The sequence below is a fragment of the Amphibalanus amphitrite genome, unplaced genomic scaffold (assembly GCF_019059575.1).
Source record: "Amphibalanus amphitrite isolate SeventyFive unplaced genomic scaffold, NRLGWU_Aamphi_draft 000085F_arrow, whole genome shotgun sequence".
NCBI lineage: Eukaryota > Metazoa > Arthropoda > Thecostraca > Balanomorpha > Balanidae > Amphibalanus > Amphibalanus amphitrite.
In genome coordinates this window covers 1,037,598-1,062,285 of record NW_024881581.1, presented here as the reverse complement: position 1 = coordinate 1,062,285, position 24,688 = coordinate 1,037,598, and the positions used below count along the sequence as shown (strand labels likewise).

The window sequence follows — 24,688 nt, the reverse complement described above, 5'->3', positions numbered from 1 at the left end:
TGTATTTGAGACATGATTGGACGTTCGTTTGTCTTCGAGGCTTTGTTCTCCGAGAGCGTCCGTTCTTTACGAGAGGTATCGTCTGCGGAATCTGCCGTAGATCAGCCCGACTCATCTTCTGAGCGTCCCCTGGGCCGCGTTCATCTTCCCCGGCTGCTGCCCGTCCCGATCTTCCTCTCATCGCCTCTCTGTGCTGCTGGGGCGGGTCGCCGCCGGCTCTTATCGTTCACAGCTGTAGGCGGAGTCCATTCAGCTCTATCGCGTCTCCACTCGCTTATTTCCGCTAGTTATCTGCTGCCGTTTTTCATCTGAACAGCGTCCGCCGCTCTTTGCTTTCGCTAGCTCCGTAGATATCGCCTGAAGCGCTGGCTTTTTTGCATCGTGTGTCGGTTCTTTTAAGCTCTACTTTGATTACATTGGCCCGGCGTAGTTGGCTGTTTTGCTCTTTTGCCATATCCTCAACTCTGTGCCGGCCTGTAGCTGATACAGAGCTGTGTTCCCTGCACTGTATTGACTCATACTCTGACCTTTTCGCTGCCTGCCGTCAACCACAGCTGTTGTCGGCCTCCGCCCTCCGTTCTCAGCCATCCGTCATCAACCCATGCCACCCTCGCCTGTCGCTCTTCATCCTCACCCCACATCCTCTGCCACCCCTCCACCTCCCCCACCTTCCCCCACCCACTCTCCCACCGCCACCTAGCCCTATCCCACCCCGCCTTCCCCCACCCACTCTCCCACCGTCACCCACCCACCTCCTCCCATCGCCCCCACCACGCCGGTCGTTGTCGGCTCGTTGCCACAGTGGCACCGCGTGGTCGCGACGCTCGTCGCCCAGGGACGCGGACGCTGCCCCTGACAACGGTATCGGCCCTGGCGGTCGGGCACTGATTGTGAAACGGACGGTGGGCGGTGCAGAGGACGCTCGCCACATGTAGGGACGCTTGATGTTGCGTCGATGATAGTTGATGGGAGCGTTCTTGTGCTCTTGAAGTATACTGTATCAATGACTAGGAACATGCGCTTGGTTTCATTTGCCCATAAATGTCAGACGTGACCAGAATCAAAGTTGGGTATGATTATTAAAGTGACCAATGACCATCCCACCTTAACATTAGTTTTGAGTTGAGATAGCAAAAATGGGGTCCCTTGCTTGCACTTACCGGTTTGAACACTCACAAGATCGAGAAATGCCTCAAATCGAAAATATCTAATTTCAAAGCTGCAGCACTTGGCTTCAGAGGGGCTAATGCATTAGAATGCCCCCTCTGAATGTGTGACGTCAGCGCAGATCTTACGATTTTAAATCTTTCACTAAAACGTTTGGTATAGCACGCGATGGTATATGCTGCTTTGCGCGCAACAATTGCCGCACTTTCAAATAAAGTCGCTAGGAACAGCGGAGATCCCAAAAAGTAAACAGAAGTAAAAGTCTAATTACGGAGCGAGCGGAGCGAGCGTAGTCTTTCCTTAGATTAACGGAAATTTCTGAGTATGAGCGGCCGGCCGGCCGGCCGGCCGTGGTCACGCTTTTGCGAGGCTTATATCTCAGCAACCACTTGACCGATTTACACGCGGTAATTTTTGTGGGGTAGCTTCATTCCTTCTACCAAGTATTGGACTATTCCTGATGCATGTGGGTGACCCCTTATGCACGTGCCACGTGCAAAACGAAGAGATGTCCGTTTTGTAATTGTTGCAATATCTCGGTAACTACTTGGCCGATTGCGCTGAAACTTGGCATGTAGGTAGGCACCCACTAGGCACTGCATATCCATGTGCCAGAATTGGGGGCGCTGCTGCACGTGCGCACGTGCAGGGGTCGTTTCCAGATCTCGAGAACGGCTCGACCGATTGCGCTCAAATTTGGTACACAGTTAGGGACCGGTTAGTAGGGTGCCGTGCACAAGTCAGTTGGGACCCACTCTGCACGGCATATTTACGTCTGGACAACGAGTTGCGGGGAAAAGTGCTGCTTTTGTTGCAGTTTTAGGAGCCGGTAATTAGGCTGGATTTTGGGGTTACTTTTTCGTTCCGATTCATATATTTCATAGTGTTTGGCTTTTGAATATTTTGGTTCTTTCAGATAAATATTAATCACCTTACAACTTTTGTAAAAACGTTTCATTTTTTATAAGCCGACATTCAGAGTCCTAAAAATACATCAGCACTACAATCATTGTAAACAAACAAATGGAGCACCACTTGGCTCTGTTCCGAGGCGCTTTTTAAGTTTATCTGGTTGTTTCCGTACTCTTGTACGTCGTTCTGTTGGATGTTTTGAATCCTTTAAGATTGACTTATATCATATTTAAAAAGCATGTGATTGAAAACAATCCGAAGTATCCAGGAAGCTGACAGAGGTCCTGACTCCTGAACAATATCAATATCAAGTTGAACTTGAAGTTATGAAATTTTGGTTGATAAACACAAGTTGATCGGGCTCATATATCAGCCAGAAAAAAATTAAAATTAAAAGAGCTTATTGGCCGAAAACAAGTTATGATATTGCAGATCTTAGAGCAATACTGAAGAGCGCGCTGAGCAGGATCATGCCAGAAAATGTTGTCTGATGAGCGCATATTGATGCATTGGATTGGTATGAATATTGAATGATAACTTACAACAGCAAGATAAATTAGTGCTAACTATCAAGTTAAAAATCTAGAATGAATGGACTTTGGCAGCTTTACTATGCTTAGATGCTATGCAGATTGTAATATGTGCATCAGGTACTCAGTGTCTGGCAAATGAAACATGCGGTCATTCCATTGCTACTGGAGGAGAAAGCTTGGATCACTAAATCCACTTTATGTTGATTTTGAAGTTAATCATTACTGTATTTCTTGAAAAAAGGATTGTTATAAAATTGTCAATGTGACAATCCATGCAACAATGTGATCATATAATGTGTTCATAGTCATTCGTGATATGTGATTGTTGGTCCAATATACAATGGCAAAGCTCTCAGTTTCAGCGTTTCTGCCTGTGGCTGGCCAGCAGTGACTCAGAGCTTAGAAGTATTAGTTTTCTTCACAGGGCTGGGATAAAAAGTACTGAGGGTAATCTTCCACCAAGGAACTCTACTTTGACATGGTATGAGATGTAGGCACAAGTAGGTAGGTGCTTAGTTCCTATAGTCAGCAGTTGTGTAGGTTTAGTCGGGTTAGCTTAGATTAGGATATGTTAGTTTTTTAGGTTGCCAAGTGTCCATAAAAATGTGACCTGAGCAATGAGCATACCTGAATAACCTGACAGCTGACCTAACCTCAATCATCACACATATTTGCAGCCTGGCCAAGACCTGCATAGCAGTAGCACCCAGTTATATAACTGGGTTATATAGGTAGGTACTCACCCTAACTCAATCTTACCTGCTAACCTTCAACTTGCCAATAGTTAGCTCACCTTGCCAAGCTGCATCCAGGGAAACAGTCAACTGAGGAACTGGCTCATTGGGTGGCTGGTGTGAGTCTGTGCATTTAAAGTGTTTCTTCTCTGAAGCTGCTCTGCAAGCTGCTGTATGTCATGTTAGATGCTCAGAAAATGTGGGAAATGATTACTAAGCTACTTTAGTGCTTTGTTAATGCTCGAGACATGAACAAGTACAGATCCTGCAACGTACAGCTATGAGTTAGGTGCTAGGTGAGTATGTTATGTGAATGTGCTGTTCCCTGTTTGACCATAGTAAGTATACAAACAAGCACAGGGTCACAGTTATATTCAATCTCCACATAAACATACAACAAAAACGGCCATATAGCCTCACTCCGAACACACCACAAAGAACTTAAGCCTTTGCAAGCAAAAAAATGCTTTGATTTACAGGACAGGTACACAATATATCCTCTGTCCTTGGGGATCTTGCTGCCAAGTGGAGGTGCGATGACTGAACTTCAGGATTGATCAACCTTTTCTTCTTAGCCACTGCTTATATACGAGAAAGACCAAATGCTTGTTTGTAAACTGCCTTGAAAATTTAATGATCTACCTTCAATTCAGACATGAAGGCACAAATAAAATAGTTCCCTCTCCTTTTGGAATACACAAAGCAAAATATTTAAAAACTTCTAGTGGATGGACAAAAGCAATTAGCATAGCTTCCCCTCAAGTCAATTTCGCTTCATATTTTGTAACAAACGCGCTAAAACTGCAATATAACAGCACTATATGCTTCTTGACAAAATGCAAAAGTAGTAAAAATTTAGCCCTGATGGCATTCATTCTTGCTGGAAACGTAATCACAAAACATTTTGTAGTAACTATTAAATTCCGGCCGAAAACAGTGCACGGTTTAAAAAAGAATCATTCCAATGACGGTCCATTCTTGCGGTCCTGAAATCGCCACTATTTCCGGCCTCTCCAACGCAACTCGTTGTCCAGACGTAAATATGCGTGCGCACGTGCAGGGTGCCGCTTCCAGATCTCGAGAACGGCTGGGCCGATTGTGCCCAAATTTGGCACATCGCTAGAGACCGGTTCGTAGGGTGCCGTGCACAAGTCAGTTGGAGGTACCCCTCGCAATTTCGCACGTGCAAGGCCCACCCTGTCGCTCGCTCCGTTAGTCGCCCCAAAAGGCGTTATACTGGTTTCTTGAAAACCGGTGAATATTTTTCGATGAAATTTGGTAGATATTCGTTTTCGCTCTTTCTGAACCGAGCGACATCACTTTCATTCCATTTCATGAACTTTTTGAAGGTGGGAGGGTCCCTTTAAGGACTTCATCTTCCTTAGATAGGCCTACTTCAACCATCTTTTGATACTTGCACTCATACACACTCGTACACACTTGTAATTCGACCCCACAATGGTTATATCTCAGATTCGAGCCGTAGCTATCCCTGCGGGAGCCTCTCGCCACCGTCAGTTGGTCGGCATGTTGCACCAGTTTGTTAGTGACCGCCCGACGAATAGTGGGGCGAATGTGCCACTAAAATCGTAATGCGCCGCCGCCGACCGGCCTCAGCAATCGATTCGATCGGTGCAGCTGACAGTCGACCGTCACGAGCGGTGGCCGTGAGACGGAACGTGACGGTACATTTGGCCGTGACGCCCTGTATCCGCGGCCGTGATGGGGGCTGTGGCTCTTGGAATTACCAGGGTGACTGCCTGACTCGATTGATGTCGCGCTGGATACTGATTGATGTTCGATTTACTGGGTTTGGAGGGAATCTAAGCCTGACGTATTTTGATTTGTGAATGATACGAGCGGCTTGGCCTTGCGACGCTTTACAAGTGTCCTGGTCCTTGTTTGACAGGGATCTTAAGAAATATGAAATTTAATTGCCTGATGTTGTGCGTACTCTACCCGTTCCGTTTTGTTCATTCTAGGCTCCCGCTTTACTCTACGCCTTTTGTTGACGTCGCTGTAGAGACCTCATTCGGTCAATGTGACCTCTGCCCTATTACACCATCGCTCGAAATGTCGCCTCACCCGTCCACCGTGCACCTGCACACCTCGCTCTACCCCAGCCCCCGTTCCTGGGGCTCATACGGGTCACCGCTAGGCAGTGTCCCCCCCCCCCCCAGGACCGAGTATGGCATGCGGAGCCCCTCCCTCCGACCCGTCGACTGCGTGTGTTCGTGCTATCCTGGCGACAAATGGACACCTCAATTCGGCTGACGGCTGCCGCTCTGCGTCGTATGTCCCCTGAACACGTGAGCGGGGGTCCTGGCAGTCATGCCAGCTTGGTGTGGGCATACCGAGTTTGTGAGTCGTCGAGGTTGTCCGTGGCACGTCTAGGGCGATAAGGCAGGCGGGGGAGGGTGAGGGAGAAATTAGAGATAGTTGATGCACTTGGATTTCCTAGGTTCCGGTTTGTTTGTAAATTTCCCACTCGCCCGCTCCGCTCGACTTTGTTTTGAATCAGCTAACTCCCACTGAGGAAGTCAGTCTTTCCTAGCTGTGAAGTGAGCTCATGCATTTACAAAATGGAACAGCCGGCCTCGTTTGGTAACGGTTTGCACCTGCCGTTACTGACTTAACAGACAGACTACTGACACACAGCACCAGGTGTAAATGAGGCAAATTGGAGCCGACTGGCAAACACGGCTCGTCTGGGACTCGTAACGGCTGTCAAATACAAATGCACCCGGCCCCTTGCAGTCACTTGAACTTTGTAGCCGCCGACCGGCCCTTGAGATTGCTGCAGGGCCGACGCTGCTGTTTTTGCCACTTCTGTCTTGTTGCAATTGCACGTGCATCATGCTGCTTGCAGTTGTGCAGTGCGGTCAATCAATCAATGTGTTTTGTCGGTAGGACGTGACGTTATATGATGGCCTTCTCAGCACTCTTACGAAATATAGTACAGTGACGTGGTTACTTCCGTTACGCTCTTTCGAAACGTGGTACAGTTTTACTGCTACGCTAAACCACTTCATCGATGTGGAAAGTTTGTTTGCAGTTTTACCGAGCAAAGAGTATGACTATTTGTCGTTGAAAGTATACCGTAAGGTGGGGCTATTTGAGACAGTGGGGCTATTTGAGACAGTATTTAAAATTGTTATAAAATAAAAACCGTTGGAAATTTATGCTTAATTTTTGCTCAGGCGATTTACTGCTCGATTCCACACCTTCCTGAGCAAAAATATCACATAAAAATCAAACGCTCTTCATTTTATAGCGATTTTAAATGCTGTCTCAAATAGCCCCACTGTCTCAAATAGCCCCACTTTACGGTATCGTTTTTATTGGTATAGATCACTTATCTGTTCATGCCGATGTCTTGTTTCAACAGCTTCGTACTGTGTCAGTATCTTCCGCGGTCCTCGGTATATATTTATACGGCACATTTATTTGCCCTCACCCCGTGGCAGCTTTCATACCGGGCATCCAAATACTCCCCGAGGGTTAATGCTGCGGTGACATAGCGTCTGCTTCTATATGGACACCGCCCACAGTGTCTCGAAATATCCGTCGTGCAATAAGGTTTTGTGACGTCAGTGGCCTCATATGACGTCAAACCATTGCCGGGTGACTGGATGAATGCCAGCGGGGCACCTGTCTTATGTTTGAGGTAAATAGGCGTCTCGACACCTGTGGACGGATTGCCCGCTGCCCAATGGGCCAGACTGGTGATCTGCAAGCTGAGGTCATCCATGGTAACCCCGGGTTGATACCTTGTACTGTAGACGATCCTCTCTGGCTCTGCTTTGCACCATTGTCGGCCCCAGTAGCCGAGACAGGCGGCCCGGGGGAGGGCGATTCCTTGTGATGTTGAGTGTCGACTGCGGAGCTCCGGGACTGACTCACTGGCCCTGCCTCAATGACGTCATCCTGCAGAGCACGGGAGAGGGTGTGAGGTCAGCGGTCGATCATCACCGCGTGCCTAGTGGGAGGGCGCTACGGATGAGTCATACCCCTCGTGGCACCTCTGTCCCTTCGTACCCTGGCTCTGGCCTTTCGTCTATCGCTGTTATGACATGCGCTTCCTTGCGACTCTCTATCCCTCCTTGTAATATCATGTCCTTCCGTTGTGTGGTCAACCTTCCACGCCGGCGGAAGTTCACACATCCGTTCAACCACGGATGTTAAATCACGCTGCATTACGCCACTGACCAGTGATCACTGGATCGATCCGGTCCGTATGGAGCAGCTGGTTGCGTGACATTGTCCTATCTGTCTATCGAGGAGCTTTCAAACACTTTACTTAGAGGTGCTGGAAGAGTTAAGTGCGTTACACTGTGCGTGTTGCGTGTCGGGGGATTTGTATGGCAGAGGGCTTAACCCGCGCCCAGCTGGGGGTCCTGGATTTCCACGCCCTGCTGGGGGGGTGTTTGAACACCCCCCCTTGTAACTCGGCTCCTGGGCCACGTAGCGATACGCGGAAGGCGGCGTTCGAAAGAGCGTCAAAAATAATGACGAAACTACTTCGGTCAATTTTTTGGTCAGGTCAAAGGTCAGGTCACCAGAGGTCATTGAAGGCAAAATTTCGCCGATTTCCAGGTCGAATGTCGAAAATTTCCAAGAAGCCAACGCATAACTCGGGAACCAATAGAGATACAGCGCCGCAGAAAAGCGCATTCGATAGCCCTATTAACGCCCTTTCTGAGTAATTCTCTCAGATTTGACCTAACGTCAACGGTTTTGCCTGCAGGGGGCAAAAACTGCAAAAATAGCCGATTTTTTCGGAAACAGTTTTTCTGCAATAACTTTTGACCCAAGCCCTGTACGAGCTTACTTTTACCGGCATCGTGTTCCTCTCGTCAAGACGCATCGAATGAACTATAACGTGACCTTGAAAGGTCAACTTGAAAATTTGACCTCAGGTCAAGGTCATGACCTGACCGGAAAGGGTCATGTTGCATATCAGTCGATCCGTATCGTCGAGCTGAACACGTCTAAGGCGTTTTCATCGCTCTAGCATGCCTCTATCAAAAGTTATTTGCGAAAAACTGTTAGATACCATTCGTGACCTAAGATGACCTCAGGGCATAAACAAGGGTCAAGGACACCATTTTCATGTTCAGTGTGTCTAACCCACTTGTAATTCGGTGTTTGGGAGTGTTTATAATGTCTTTCGTCCAAAAGAGGCGCATTTCAATTTTCTCCCATTGACTTATAATGGGGAGGTCGCAAAATTGACCTGACCTTAGGTCATCGATATCAAAATTCTGAGATATACATTTTGTACATGCTATTGCTCTTAGCAATCGCTGAAAGTTTCAAAGCGATCGGTCACTCGGTGTAGCTATGACAGACATTGAAACTTTTTATGAGGTGAGGTCACTTCAAGTGACCTGGTGACCTGACCTTGAATGACCTTGGTCTGAAATTTTCACAACATGTGTAGAATTGATGTATGATAAGGTGTACCAAAAACGGCGGCGCTCCGCGCCGCCGTTTTTGAGATATTCGTGAAAAACCACAAGGGGGGGTGTTCAAACACCCCCCCCCCCAGCAGGGCGCGGGTTAAGTGGGCTCGTAAAGTCAGCTTAGCTAATCGAGAAGAGGAATTGTGCATGCACTTCGCAAAATGAGCAGGATGATGGTCCAGGTGGCCTGCACTCTCCATGGATATTGATAGACATTTTGTTCCCGATCATTACAAATTGGGCACGTCAGTTAAACATATGTGAAATCGATGTGGTGGTCACCTCGTTATTTGGCAGTTCGAGATTTACGGCTGCTCTATAGCGCTCTCGTTAGCGAGTTCCGTCGTCATGTGTGTGTTTTACGGCAGTTCCTGGGAATGGTCTGAAGTACCACAGGTGTTGGTCGGTTTCGAGTGAGACCACTGCAGTTGGTGATGTGTTGGTAATAGTCGGTGGTGGCCCTGAAAAGAGTTTGATGACCTTTATACTGGCAGCTGTGCCGACTGTTTTGGAAATGTCATGACTTTCCCCTGTATCGTGTCCAATATATTGGGCCAGTTACTAGAACAGCACGTTGTGCAGCTACGATAAACGCTCCATTAGATGCATTGGACGCGTCCGTGCCAGTCTGTGGTTGAACAATGAGCATTTCCTAGAAATGAGCCGCCTGCCGTCTTCCAGTGTCCTGTCACATCCAGTCATGTCCGCCATCGCATCCGCTTCTAATGTCTTCTGTCACAGCCGGCTTTCATGTCCGCTGTCACATCCGGCTGTCATCCCGCGGAGTCTCAGCGTGTCTGCTGACAGCTCACCCTCCCCGCCTGTCACATGTCATCTGTCATGTCACCTGTCACCAGTCAGAGCCCCAGTGACGCCAGAGCTGCCACCCGTTGTCATGACACCAGCTGCTTCCGACGCCACTCTCCCGGGTGACAGATCGCTTCTTTGAACGTCGTGCCACCGGCCGGCCACCGAGACGCGTGGCTGTATTGACCGGACGTTGACTGCCGACGCTCGACCGCACAGCGCCGAGCCGTCCGTGTGTGTATGCGTGTGTGTAATGGTACGATAGACGGGGCCGCTTGTTGTGGCAACCAGTCAGCGGCTGGCTACAGGAGCTGGGCTCACACAGGTTCTTGAAAAGCATGTTAATGGATAAGTTAATATGGGAATGTTTATAGAAGCGATCGTGGTAATTACGATAGTTACTCTTAGAAGAGCGTGATGTGGATGTCTCATGAGAAAAGGCGTTAGTTGCGTAACGCTGGGTGGGAAGGGATGGGGAGACGGTACATCAGGATTTAGTGGCCGGTTTGTCGCTCATTTACAGGGTAACGGCTCGCCGTAAACTGGTGAATAGCTCGCTCGATACGGTATTCTGGCCGAGTATGCCCTTGGTGTGTGATTCGAGCTTTGTAATGGAGCCATCGGGATTGTGCCGCTCTATTGAGTGCAGTTCGAGGGATGACTTGGTTATTTCCGCCACATTGACTGCCAAACTGTATCCTGCAGTAATGCGCGGATAAGGGGTCTTTCCGCAGTAATCTTGACCACCGGCCCGAATTTCGTCCACTTTGATATTTCCAGTGGGTATCCGAGCTATCTTTTCCAAAAGGCTGGCCGTCAGTGATGTTTCAAAAGCGGTCGTTTGGCTGTTTGGGTCAGGTGTGCCCGCCTTATTTATTGAACTCGTCTTCAGATCAGGGCCCCGGCGGCCACCTGGTATCAGATTACGAACGAACCCGTACCGGGCTCCGGCCAATGCGGCCGCACGCCGCCGCTGATCCAGCGGCCTTACTCAGAGCCTCTGAACCGCCTGAAGCGCACGATCAGCACCTGTTTGTGGCCGATACGGACGCGGGTACCGCCCCCGCCCCGCCCCGCCGCGGCCATGCCAGCTGTGCGCGGTCAGGGCGAGCTGTTGTTGCAAGTCACCGGTCAGTTGACGGCCGTCTCCCGGCCGACGGACTGGGACGGGGGCGGGTCGCCGGGCCGACGGAGCCACACACGGCCGACGTCGGCTGTAGGGGCCACCTGTCGGCCAACGGAGTCCGTCTGTATGTCTGCCTGTGTGTATGTATTCTGTATGTGGGTCCGTGAGTGAGTGACTGTCCAATGAAATGGGCAGCGACTCGTACATCCACGCGCCCACCTGTGTACAGAACATTATTCAGCTCCTTTCTCACATTAGTGTCTGATGAAAAATACATGTCGCCTAGTGACAAGTCGATGTGAAAAATCGATTTGCTGTCAATAATTGAGTTGCTCTTTCACATGCTTCATCATCGACGCGCTTCCTTGTGACTTTCCGACGTTAGTACCCAGACACGGGGCTAGCCATTCTCAGCCTCCATCCACGTTGTAAAATGTCGGCTAGGGATGCTACTGAGGCAGGCAGTGACTGAAGATGGTGTGCTGCTTCGCTGAACGCCAAACGTGCTCCTAGATGGCGCTAGGGTAGATGCCTGAAGATATGCTGCGCCGCTGGACTTCCAATGCTGTTCCTAGATGGCGTTACGGTAGACGCCTGAAGATATACTGCACCGCCGGACTTCCAATTCTGTCCCTACTGGCGTTAGGGAAGACGCCTAAAGATATACTGCACCGCCGGACTTCCAATTATGTCCCTAGATGGCGTTAGAGCGCATACGCCTGAAGGTATACTGCACCGCATGACTCCTATGCATCGCCGATATGTCGTGACGGTTTCCTCGCTGAATTTCTGAGTTTTTGTTTTGTTTGTCTCAATAGATCAACCCATTTAGTACTTTTATATTTTGGGAAAACTGAGTGAATTGTATTGCTTAACCATATTTTGTTCGTACAAAGGTGGTTATCCAAACTCCAACCTCCCACAATAGTTCCACGCTCACCACCCAGCGCGCCGTCTGCCTTTCCCTTTTCTCTCTCTCCTCCAATCTTTGCTCTCAGCTCTTTCTCTCCCATACGGAGCTCAGTGGCCGTTATATCGTTCATTGTTCGCCGCTCCCCCGTGGTCGCCGCGGGGCGCCGACCTCCCCTCCTCTCCCCTCCTCCCCCCGTCTTTCTTCGGAGCCGCTCTGCCGACGGGCCGACCTCTGTCGTCGCCGACGCGCCGATCCATATTGGCTCGACTAGCGACGCGTGAGAGCCGAAGATGAACGACCTCGAGACACATGTTGCTCTCTTCACAGCATCTAACCACGCGGTTCCCGAAACAGCTGGGCCCGGCGGCGGTGATGCGAGACTCCTTTCGTTGGCACTGACGCACGCGCGACCTTGTTCCTGTTTTGCGCGCTGTCTGGATGCTGCTTGCGTGCATTTCTGTCGGGTTTGCGTGTGTACAGCGCGTGCTTCCCGGATTGGTGCCGCCGTGGTCTAATTTGTATTTTCGGCCCCGCCACCGGCCGACGAGCGACGGAAGTCTGTGAGACCGGCCGCCTGTTGTGCCTGCAGGCTTGTGTGGTCGATCTCCTGATGGCTATTGACTAGCAGGGCCCGGAAATCTGTTGCGCCATGCGCCCTTTTCGGTGGGTTTGCGGAAATCGGTCTGAGGGCCGTGGCCTTGACACTTGTGGTACTGGGGCGTCACTGTGACCCAGACTGAGGCTTTGGTTGATTTCGTTTGTGGGACGTGAAGAATGGCCGACTGCCGTGGTCTAAGTCGATGATTTGGCAGTGGCGTGAATCACGGCCGTCACAAACGCTCGGTCGTGATCTAGAGCCGACTGTATATCGTGACTCTGTGTCAGCCTGACACTATGACATTGGCTTTGACACGGCCTTGGTGGGCGCATGGCAGATTAATGGGCGCGGCTGACACCGGAAGCTGTGGCATTTTTATAACCATTGACTTATTTATAATAAATGAATTACTTTTCGCCGGATTAGGTTGATTTTAAACTTGTTTCATGACTTATATGGGTCTTCTGTCTGATTTATTTATACCTAGTTAACTATGCTAGGCTTTGTAGCTGTTAAAGTCATCATATGAACGTCAAGATTCTGTCGTGTCTTAGGACGGAATTAATTGTTGTGTTCTAATGAAGGGTTTTTGTCTGACCACCCAAGTGTTTGGTCATATAAAGTCTTGTTTTACGTTGATTATAACAAAGCTAACTAATACCTATTGGGCTGGTAGTTATCAGGCTGCCTTCTGTTAAAAGGCACACGAGCCAGTCATCATCTTTCCGTTCAATGATTACTATATCATATGCTACTCAGCAGGCTCTTGGATTACATATATCTACCAGTTGTTCGTATATTGCAAGCCAGTTTCTGTCTGATGCCTATATTTTTCGCTGCCCGCATTGCTACAGCTAACAGCATCTCCGCAAATAGACTTGTTTTCAGCCAGAGTGGGCCAGTCGGGCGGCGGATTCCCCGAATTTTCCGCGTGCCGTGTCGCCCATCACGCGGGCCCGGCCGTCAGAGTTTCCAACTAGTGGCTCAGTGCGTGAAGCCTATCACTGTTATCGAGGCTTGTCGCCTCACGTCTAACTAGTCCCGTTCCGTCCGCTCCGGCGGTGCCAAGTGCCGCCCTGTCAGCGACCACGCGAGCCGACCTGGTGGAAAAGACGCGACCTGACGCCAGAGGTGGGAAAGAATGTGTGAAAAGGCGTTGGAACGGCTTTGGTGCTATCGGGAAGGAATTGGATGTTTTGTACAATTGATTGTGATGATGGAAAAGGAGGATTGAAAGAAAAATGGCGATGCTTAGGCGGCGATGTTTTATGGTGTAGTATGTTCCGACTGACTTATTTTGTTATTCGTGTAGAATAAAACAAATAAAAACAATATACATATATTTACCTAACAAGTGGTGAATTAGAAAAAGTGAATCCTTTTTTACCTGGGCCGTCAGGAGAATGTAAAGTACCTATTTACCTAAACATTCGTTAGAGGTCGACTTATGTTTCATCTTGCTGAATGTCATGAAGCTTGAAGTTCCTTGATTCCCAGGGGCGTCGACTTGCAATGACGTCGGCATTTGCTGCGACCTCGCTATCCAATTTGCTGGTATTGACACAAATTGAAGGTTTGTGTTTGCCAAGAGAGGCTTCTTTCGGCATAACCGAGCTCGCAAAAGAACGTGTTTACTGTGTAATAGTGTGTACAGACGCGAACCAATGATAATCATGCATTCGCTTGCGCTGCTTTCTTTCGTCATGGAAATGATGTATATCGTTAGATCCTAAACGTCCATAACATGCTGATGGGACTTTCACATTTTCGCCGGTTTACATAGCTGCGGATTATTTACATTCATCAGAAAAGTCTTGTTCCAAATGGTGTGGTTCTTGCCAACACATTGTTGTTGCTGTTGTTTTGTCGGCGGCACTTCCAAAACACATCTTTGCATTCAGCTCCAGTTCACATTTGTCCTCTGTGCGTCCCATCCAATATAAGCCTCACATCAAACGACACCATTCTCAGCGTCATTCTAAGAAACTGCACCGCCTTATGGTGATGGCACTCTAGAAACGTGCGCAAAATGACACCACTGTTCCTCAACGGACGGGCGTGGTGGGGTATTTTCGTCACAGTGGCACCTTTGATCGTTTCGGCTCAGCTCTGTAACAACGTTTCTCGCCCCTCAAGAGAGTTCTGGCGTGCCTCCGTATGGACTTTCAGCTTTAAGCATGGACAAGTTCCAGGAGTTTGGATCGTTTCAGGGAGAAGTTCACACTGTGGCTGTTCAAGTTGGCTGTTTCGCCTAACTTAATGCGTACGTGAATGGAAATAACGTTGGGTTATGGATATTTGGTCGATAGATTGGCCAGCTATGAGCTGTGAAATATTTTTTTTGTAATAACTAACCTCCCAATTTTGTGCAAGGGATGGCGGAATGGCTCGCCTGTGCTGAACTTGGACCTTTGCGTCGTCCATTCACGTGTGATGCTCTTTTTGTATCGAGTTCTGTCCCGTGTCCAGTCAGTGCGGCTCATCCTAAGGCTAAGACTTCACGATGTATTCATCAAATTGCCAGTGACCCAGCACGCTTGGTACAATCCCATGTGGGCTCTCACTGCTGCCGTGGTCCTGTCCAACTGGCCTGGTCCCCAGTGAACCGTCTGACTCGGACCTCTGCAACCCCTCTTTGTCCCTATGACCCAGCTGACCATCGGTCGTCCCTTCTGAACCCTTTCGTCCGACCCCGGCGACCTCCATTCACTGACCCGTCACCTCTCTGCCGTCAGGTTCGCGCTGGACAACGACAAGATTCTGCTGCGAGGATGTGTGCTGCGCAACACGCAGTGGTGCTACGGCGTGGTCATCTTCGCCGGCCGCGACACCAAACTCATGCAGAACTCTGGCAAAACAAAGTTCAAACGCACCAGCATCGACCGGCTTCTCAATGTCATTATTCTGGGGGTGAGTTGACCCGTGTGGGTGCTAGCTATGTGCTGGGAGCTGGACTCACGTAGGCTGGTTTTCAGCAATTTGGTTACTGGTTGATCTATAGTGCCGGTGACCATTCAGTCAGATTTTGTAATGAATAATGATGCGAAGCAACTTTGCTTGGACTGAAAGGCGAGGCTTTCTGGGAGGCGTATTAGCAAGGGTGACTGACGGCGTAAATATCGAGCATTGAGCTAGTATCCCATATACGCTCGTTTCACCGCTAAAGAATGTCAGGTGTTAGTGACGCATGGTATGTCGAGAAGGCTCATATCGGCAGCCGCTATTGATGCGACAGTGCGTATATTGCCGAGCCTTGAGTGCTGCTCCGAATAGACCGATGTGCTTTTTCTTTGGGTCCGTCCCCCAGGTGCCTGCTTCCCGTTGAAGCGGATCAATGCTGTCGAAGGAATTGTGAATAGGTATTAAATGGGCTTAGCTATTGTGTCCGTGCCCGTATGGGAACTTATTGGTTGGCTGGGACTAATAACCTTATTGAAGATTCCTATATTGAGCGTAATAACGAAATCGTATTCAGGTTATTTACAATTACTGTCCGTAAAAAACGGCTTACTTGCTGTGATGGTCATCCTATCCAGGGTGGATTTATACTTGCTCATACACCGTGACGTATTCACCTTATGACGATGCGTTATTCTGTGCTGTTGCTATACCAGTGATACTGTTGCCCCTGTGACCCTCTGCGCCACGGGTGAAGTTCAAACCCTCCCATCCCCTTCGTGTCGAATCCACGCCCCTGTCTGACACACGTCCCTTTGGTGTTTGTTTCAGATCGTGGGTTTCCTGCTACTGATGTGCCTGTTTTGTACTATTGCCTGCGGAATCTGGGAGACTGTAACTGGTGAGTGACTGGTGCTCGACAAACTCGCTGGCTGCCGCGCTGTGCAGTGCCGCGCTGTCCATTTGGTAGCGTTAGCAGGGCTGCGCGGACCCGTATCAATCGTTCAGAGTCGACACCGCGCCAGCTGCTTTTGCAGCGGAAAACTATAAACATCGGCGTTCGAGTCGATAGGTAATGGTGGCTGTGGGACCGAAGGCAAGGCTGTGTTTGAGGAATAGGGCTTCAGTGTTTTTGGTGGGTTGAGTGTGAGTGATGTTTTTGTAAGTGTGTTTTCAAAGTACATTTGAACAGCCGTCGTTTCAATATCAAATAGATTAGCCGATTTCAAAGTAATTCGTCAGTGGGCATTCATTTCTAGGCAAGGGATTTATTCAAAATGTGTTAAATGCTCTTGATAGTTATCGATCTGAGGAAAGTTCTGAGTTTGGTTATTTAACTTTCTTGTTTGCCCCACATTCGGTCGACAAGTGCCTTTAGTTTTTCGACAAAGGGCTTTCGTCGACATAAGAGCTGCTTGAGTACCCATGCAGTTAGCACGCTTATATCGTGGTCGTTAGAATGGTTAATCACTTCTCAGCATTTCTATTCAGTTCCTAGTATTTGAAACTAAAGGCCTAGTCGCACCACTTGAACACTTGACTAACGTGGAGTGATTGCGGGCTCGGGCTGTGGCTCGGGTAATGGTACCTTTGTGATTATGGCCCACTTAAGTTTCTTTATGCGCTATGCTTATAATGAGTTGTGGTGAATATATAGCAGCACATGGCGCGCGGAATGTTCTTCCTCCGACAGGGCATTAATTCATGTTTTCTTATTTGTGCGTCTGTGAGTATTTCGTGGCGGCGGCCGGGTCAGCATTTCTATGGATGTTTTGGTGTGCGTCCTTGTGCGTCTCTGTGTCGGTCGCCATGTCAGTATTTTTCTGTGTTGACGTATCTTTTAGCCTTTGGTGACCGTGTCGACATTTGAGCATTTTCACGTGTAATTTCTGCGTGTTGAGCGTTCCGTGTCGTTTGATAGGTCAGTGTTTTGATAGGTGAGGTCTTTGATCGTTTGGTGTTGGTGTTCGTAGGTCTCAGCTGCAATTCCGTGTATCGAACGTTTTGTTCTCTGTCGTCAGGTCAGTATTTCCGCGTGTACCTGCCGTGGGACGCGCTGGCGCCCGAGGGAGCCACTGCAGGCGCCACGGTCACTGCGCTGCTCGTCTTTTTCTCGTATGCCATCGTACTCAACACCGTTGTGCCTATATCGTTGTATGTCAGGTGAGTGGAATCGATTCGTGACGGAGAACAAGTCTGATACATGTTTGATTGTTGATGGTACTGCGTACTTCGTTTGTATTTGTATAGGTCTGTGCAGTAGCGGCGGAACACCCTCAATTAGGGGGGGGGGGGGGGGGCACTGCCGAGTTTTGGTCCCATTCTTTTCATGCAACGCCCATAGGGCTAATGTTAAAATGTCAAAATCAAAGGGGAGCACGGTGCCCCGATGCCCTCCCCGTTCCGCCGCCTATGGGTATGTAATCGTAGTGTTGAAAGTTATACAAAAGGTATTCCAACCGTTATCTTATCTTCAGATAAGCTTTCTTATATAATGCGTCTTCTCTCGTTTTCGGTCCTTCACTGATGAGTCTGAAAACAGCGCTGCTCCTTACCAGCTCATTCGTCCCTGAAGCACGCTTTTAACTGCCCTGAGCCCGGCTCTACATATTCCTCCCCATTTCTTCTCTCCAGCGTGGATATAATTGGAAGGCGTCTCTAGCGGAAATATAATCACAGTTCAGTCCCCGACTTGCCATCTCCCGTCCGCCTCGCGACATTGCTCTGACTCTCCCTCTCTCTCCCTCCGTCGCTCTACCCTTCAGTGTAGAGGTGATCCGGCTGATGCAAAGCTTTCTCATTAACTGGGACCTGGCGATGTATCACGAAAAGTCAGACACGCCGGCCAAGGCGCGCACCACCACGCTGAACGAGGAGCTGGGACAGGTCCAGTACATCTTCTCCGATAAGACCGGCACGCTGACGCAGGTACGGTGCTGGAATGGGTGAGAATGGGACTGGGATATGCTGGAACGGGGAATGCTCTGGGTATGGATTGGTGTCTTTTATTATAGGTTACGTGAGACCGTTGAAAATTTCAGGCTATTCGTCGTGGCGAACGGGCTTGAGCGCCTGAAATTAGGCAACTTGTACGTCACTTCATATTTCACGAGGCTTAATCACAGAAGGCCAAATTAAGTTGATGAAGCCGTCGGTATCGTCGTTCCTTCAGTTTAATGTCCCCACTTAAGTCTCATCATCATTCATTAGGTGTTAATGGTGCGATTCATCGCTCCAATAAAAAGTTGGCAGCTTTTGCTACAGTTCCAACTCTGTTTAACGTGTTGGCGCTTTGTTTGCAGAACATCATGGTGTTCAACAAGTGTTCGATCGCGGGGAAAAACTATGGCGACTTCATCGATCCAGTCATCGGGGAGGTCATTGAACCAACCGAGGTGGGTAGCCAGACAAACCCGACTTTGACCCCATGACATTGCAGTTGACATTGACAGTTTGAGAGAGCTGGCGTTGAACATAGTCGACATTGACACTGACAAGCGCGGCGGGTATCCATGCCAAGCCGACTACATACCCTGTTGTGTCACAACTCGTACTCGACGGACTTGTTACGTCTCGCTGTCATTAGGTTTTGCGGCACACGCTTAAATGGAGAAGGACGCTGACACGGACACGGACATGATTATTTTGTCATGTAATGTACGGTTTCTGCACTCGGCTTGGTTGTCTGGACAGGATTCTGGCAGTAAATAATGTGTAATCGCGGCTGACAATGGCGTAGATAATCTCCGATCTGTCAATATGAAATTTATGTAGTGGGTAGGTACTCCCTCTTGGCACAGATTACCTTCAGATGCTGAAATATGCAGCAGCCTGGGAGTGACGTAAATTAGAGAAATGAGACCGAGAGCTGCTCTGTGGCTTCGCTTTGCGAGAGTTTACAGTCAGCCGGGCGCCTAAGGCGGCCAAAGTTTCGACGCACGCGGATATGAGATGCAGTTTGTGTGATTGGGCCTGCTTTGATGTCTTGCGGCAATTTAAGAACTGTTAAGACGCAGTCGAGCCGTATTTCAATACCAAAACCTATAGATTTTATCAAGTGTTGAGTGGCAATGGCTGGAGGGCGGATTACTTTATACCATAACGCTTCAGTGTTTTAACAATGTCCTCGAGGATATACTAAGTCGTGGAACGTTTGGAATCTTCGTATCATGTTGGATAATCGTGTTGCTCGGAATAGGATTGACGACCTCGTTAGCGTTTCGTCGATGCTCGTCTGCTCCGGAGCCTGTGTTGTTTAACCAATCACGGCTTAACTCTATGATCCTATAATATACCGACTGATAGCCCGTCCCTTCTCTTCGCTGATGAGTCCCCGACTGCGTGGCGTCGCTTGTTGCCTAGCAACGCGTCGCCACGGCTACGCTTGTTTGTGCCGCGTGAATGTCCATAACCTACCGACGAGGTCTGAACGACGTGTCGCCGTCGACTCCGTCTTTGTTGCCGTAGGCGTGTGCCTAATGCGCCGCGCTAGTTGACAATATAGCAATATACCACGCTGCCCGGGACGGACAGACTATTGCGCTTGATCGACAGAGACAGAATACGACATTCATGATGGCAGTCGCTCTCACAAAACGCTGTGCGACTGTTCCAGGTTATAGCCCCGGCCTTGTCTTCTGGGCCACTAAGTTGCCTCGTGTCCGGGTTCGTTGGAACGTGTGTGGTGTCTAAGGCTTTGTCTGCTGGGTGACTCAGTGGTATTTGTCGTGGCTCAGCAGGGAAGCTGTGTGAGAGCACGGAGTCACGTTTGCCCGTCAATTCACATTGACATTCAGAGCTATGCAGTGTGTCAGTCCTGACATGGGCCCACATATTCACAATATGTGACAGTTCTACCACGGTCCTAACTCCTACGTGACCTGTCACAATGACAGATTGACGCATTCATTGACTGACAGTCCTGTCGCATTTACAGGTCAGCCCCGCTTGCATTGTCAGGTTGACCTTTGATACTGACATACTGGCCTGTCACGCCGGCGGGCTGACCTGACCGACACTGACAGACGAACCCGTCACAGTGTGTGACACTACTTTGTCTACTGGACACGGGGACGCCCGGAGAGCGTGACAAATGACCATTAAATGGCGACCGGAGCCGCCGCGCCGGCGAGCCATCGCTGCCGTCGGTCGCTCGTCAGCGCTAAATGGGAAATGGATGTCTGACAGGGCGGACCGTAATGAATGGCGCTGCACGCGCTGCGAGCGTGCCCCTCGGGGTGGGTGCGTGATACGCCTACGGCTTCGGTATGCGCCATGGATGGTGGGTCCATGGTCAAGCGCCTCTTGACCCTTGATTGCGTAATTAAGGTCGGAGACTCTGAAGATAAGACCAGCGATGCTCGACGCGATAGACGATTTGAGTTTGTCATCTGTATTGTTCACCAACCGATAATGTCTCCAACTTGAGAGTTCAGCATTGACGGACCCTCTGGAGCATGTACTTTTCTGCTGTTTTCATTGGCGGGAGTTTTCAGCCTATTCAGACCATTTCGGGGCCGTGAGCCGTGAGAGGGCTGGGGGCCGTGAGAGGATACGACGAGATATTGGGCTGGCACGAGACATGGCGGGTGGCTCGGTACGCCGCAGCTGAGCCCGCCCCGTGGGACAGGCGTGTCCCGGTGGGACAGGTTACCCAACTGCGCAGCTGATCACCCGCGAGGGTTGTGCTAACGCAGGTGCTACCCCCACCGGCTAGGGAGGGGGGGGGGGGTAGTGCAGGTGACCCCTAGTCCGGGACAGGGGTGAAGGATAAATGATGCGGAGAGGCTTATCCTGTGGATGAAAACGGAAAATTGGACATATTATCCTGAAAGCATGCTTTCCGAACAAACACTTCTTATGCGATAGCGAGCAGAATAAAAAGATGTACCATTGTACAGGTAGCAGTGAAGAGCAATGGGCAACATCGTGGTCACTCTCCTCGATGAACTGTGTCATAACCCTGGCCCACCTGCTCTCTCGTCACGCCCCGTTTCAGGACCCACCAGTCATGTGCGTCACCTCTGCGACCACGCCCTCGTGATGACAGGCCCAGCTATAATTTCCGATTAGGTGATGGACCATACTACCTCACCATGATTTATGGCGCCTCTTTATGCAACGATATGTCCCAGTATATGGATTAATGGTGACATTTTGTGGCCCCGTCACGGCTTCCCACTATGAGTTTGGGAAATTTACTTCCCATATTGCGATATGGTCACCACGCCCCGGTCGAAGCAGATAAAACCGCCTCATACCACTTTCTCCCCTCTCAGTGTTGTCTGTGGTCGCCACGGTTTAATATGGTATGAAACTGATGCCACGGTTACCAAGACTCGAAATGGTGTGTCAGTCACTAGGACGACGCCATAGCCTGGCTAATTGAAATGCGTTAGGCGGTCTAAGTGCGCATTTGCGGCGCCGGACGGCCCATTTCATTGTTTGACGATCGACCCGTTCCGATTCAGTGATGCCAGAGGGCACTGATTTGGTAGCCAGACGATGTTACCAGATGGATGAGAGATGGCTGAGCACTCAGTCGATAGTGGATGATGATGATGATGATGTGGTCGGGTCCATAATGTGGCGGGATGTGATGTGTCTGGTGGTGTGATGGTCATTGTCGTGCACTGACGTTTTGAGTCAATATTAAACTTTCCCAGTGTCAGTTATATCACGTAGCTGCGGTGATTTTCAATGAGTTGTAAGCTACCCAATGTGTTTTTTTACGCCTGGAAATGGGCATTGACATCAAGCCATTCATCCACGTCAAGGTCTGTTAGCCCTTGTTCCTCCACACCGATTGACATTCTCCCTTTCTGTGTCTCCGTCAGGACACCCAAGCGGTGGATTTTTCCGCCAACGACATGTACGAGCCGTCATTCCGCTTCTTCGACCAGACGCTGCTGGATGCCGTCAACAGCGGCGACGAGGACAGCCACATGTTCTTCCGGCTGCTGTCGCTCTGTCATACCGTGATGCCGGAGGAAAAGGATGGTGAGAAGGGCAAATGGCGGCAAGATATAAAGATTGCTGGACAGGACAGTGAAGCGATAGCGGAAGCTCAGATAGAGAGGATTCAGGATTGCAGCTAGCAAGGGATTGGGAAGCCAGGGGCGGGAGAACGGGAGGGACGACTGGGATGGGGAAAACGACTGGGGTGGGGATTGGCAAACAATAGTGTCGCTTGCCACTTTGCCAAACAATTTTTGCGTAATTTTCTACTGTATTTATGTATTTGTCTTACGCTCAGGCTCAATCAATAATCGCAGCATAGTTACCCCTAAGCGCTACTTTCTGTCCCGCAGGCAAGCTGAAGTACCAGGCGCAGTCTCCGGACGAGGACGCACTGGTGTCCGCCGCGCGCAACTTCGGCTTCGTGTTCCTCTCCCGCACGCCGTCCTCGATCACGATCCGCACGCCGCGCGGAGAGGAGGAGCACGAGGTGCTCTGCATCCTCGACTTCAACAACGTCAGGAAGCGGATGTCGGTAATCCTGCGGCACGGCGGTAAAATCAGGCTGTACTGTAAGGGAGCTGACAACATCGTCTTTGAGAGGCTGGGCAATGTGGAGCCGGAGACGAAGGCGCGAACGGAGGAACATCTTCAGGTGAGTGACGAATGACTTGGAGTAATATGTAGATATTTGTCGTAGGCAAATGTCCTTTGGACGATGAAGGTGGTTCTAGGCCCATAGGATGATGTCGGGCTGTAAGAGGCAGGTCTCGTGGCAGGGTAGCAGGCGTATGGGCGTACAAGGAGTCATCGGAGGCTGACAGTCAGTAAACATAGGTCTTTGTGAACGTTTGCTGCTATCATTCACATTACGCTTTCACCCGTGACCATGAAATTGCCATATGAATTGAAAGAGCCAGTACGGTGTCCCGTTTAACTTTATTTTGGAAGATTGGTGATAGGAACCTCTGCAAATACCAGTATTCGCTCCTCCAATCACCTTGTCATGCCTACAGAAATTTGCCGGCGAGGGCCTCCGAACACTCGTGCTGGCGTACAAGGAGCTGGACGACGCGTACTTTGAGGAGTGGAAGAAGCGCCACCACGAGGCTTCCGTCTCACTGGTGGAGCGTGATGAAAAGCTGGACGCCTTGTTCGAGGAGATCGAAAAGGATCTAGTGCTGATAGGTGGGTACGAGTGGTGTCGAAGCAGTTATGGACGAGGGGATGAGGAGGGTCTCTGTGGGACGGTGTACCTAATGGCATGAGATTGTGCTATGTGCGAGAAGAAGAGGGTAGATAAGTACTGGAGGAGGAAAAGTCGTTCAGCCGATTGTCCTAAGCATTTTCACCGGCTATTCTGTAACGAAATTTTGTGAGGCTGCTAGCCGAGAAATACGATGACGTTGCCGTTCATTAGGTTTTACGTATATTTCTCTACCTACCTGACCAGTTTTGTGTGTCGTTCTCAGGTGCCACGGCTATTGAAGATAAACTCCAAGATGGCGTGCCGCAGACGATCGCCAACCTGATACTGGCCGGCATCCGATTGTGGGTGCTCACGGGAGACAAACAGGGTGAGAAACTGGAGTGAGAGCCATGTAAAATAAAATGACGAATAAATGAAGTTGGTACTTGGTTATGCGTTGTTATTTCGGGGCTCTTACTCGACGCTGCAGCCAAGACGAATACGTTTGTTGTTGCTTTTGCTCAACTTATAAGGAAAGGTTATAAGGAAATGTTAGTTTTTGCTGATCTCTTTTATTTGCTTGTTTGCTTGCTTGCTTTTGTTTGCTGCATTTGTTGTTCCCTCTGCTTTTTTTTTGTTGCTTTTTTGGTGCAGAGGCAAAAACGTTCTCCTTTTCATGCTGACGCATTTCTGTATAAGCCCAACTGTTGTGAATCCGCCTTTAGAATCGACTCACCGACACAACAGGCTCCAGCTAGTTCCGGCCTCTTTGTAGCCAATCCAATCATCCAGACGTGCAATTGATCCGATCGATCTCACCACCCAATCTATCAGCCTGGCTTCCCTGGTCTGCTGGGGAACGCTCCACTGAATCCCCCCCCCTCCCCCCCCAGAGACGGCCATCAACATCGGCTACTCGTGCCAGCTGCTGACGGACGACCTGCAGGACGTGTTCGTCGTCGAGGGGCACACCATGCAGGATGTCGAGGCCGAGCTGAACAGGTGTATGGACGATTTGAGCCGACCGTCAGCCGACGCCAAGGCACACCAGCACAAACAGTCACTCTCAGTGGTGACGTTCAGGTGAGTACGACGCAGAGGAGAGAGGAGAGAGAGAGGGAGGGAGGAAGAGAGAGAGAGGGAGAGAGGCAGAGAGAGACAGAGAGAGACAGAGAGACAGAGAGACAGAGACAGAGAGAGAGAGAGAGAGAGAGAGAGAGAGAGAGAGAGAGAGAGAGAGAGAGAGAGAGAGAGAGAGAGAGAGAGAGAGAGAGAGAGAGAGCCGGGGGTTGTGTGAATGTGGTAGTGTTTGGGCGGGTGTAGAGGCTGTGTTGTGTAAATGTGGTAGGTAGAGGCTGGAATTAGGTGTTCGGTGACCTAGAGGTAAAC

At 49.8% G+C, this 24,688-nt stretch overlaps 1 protein-coding gene across 8 annotated transcripts in view; it reads left to right on the top strand.

Annotated features, from left to right (window-relative positions):
- Window positions 1-24,688, top strand: part of LOC122379847 (phospholipid-transporting ATPase ID-like) — an 82,258-nt gene that overhangs the window by 45,373 nt on the left and 12,197 nt on the right. For all 8 annotated transcript variants that reach the window (XM_043362395.1, XM_043362392.1, XM_043362391.1 and 5 more), the window contains 10 exons: window positions 14,991-15,165; window positions 15,985-16,054; window positions 17,175-17,316; window positions 17,919-18,081; window positions 18,456-18,548; window positions 21,990-22,152; window positions 22,464-22,765; window positions 23,127-23,298; window positions 23,583-23,687; window positions 24,193-24,382. In XM_043362395.1, the coding sequence (XP_043218330.1) occupies window positions 14,991-15,165; window positions 15,985-16,054; window positions 17,175-17,316; window positions 17,919-18,081; window positions 18,456-18,548; window positions 21,990-22,152; window positions 22,464-22,765; window positions 23,127-23,298; window positions 23,583-23,687; window positions 24,193-24,382 (1,575 nt within the window). The remainder of the gene's footprint in view (window positions 1-14,990; window positions 15,166-15,984; window positions 16,055-17,174; window positions 17,317-17,918; window positions 18,082-18,455; window positions 18,549-21,989; window positions 22,153-22,463; window positions 22,766-23,126; window positions 23,299-23,582; window positions 23,688-24,192; window positions 24,383-24,688) is intronic.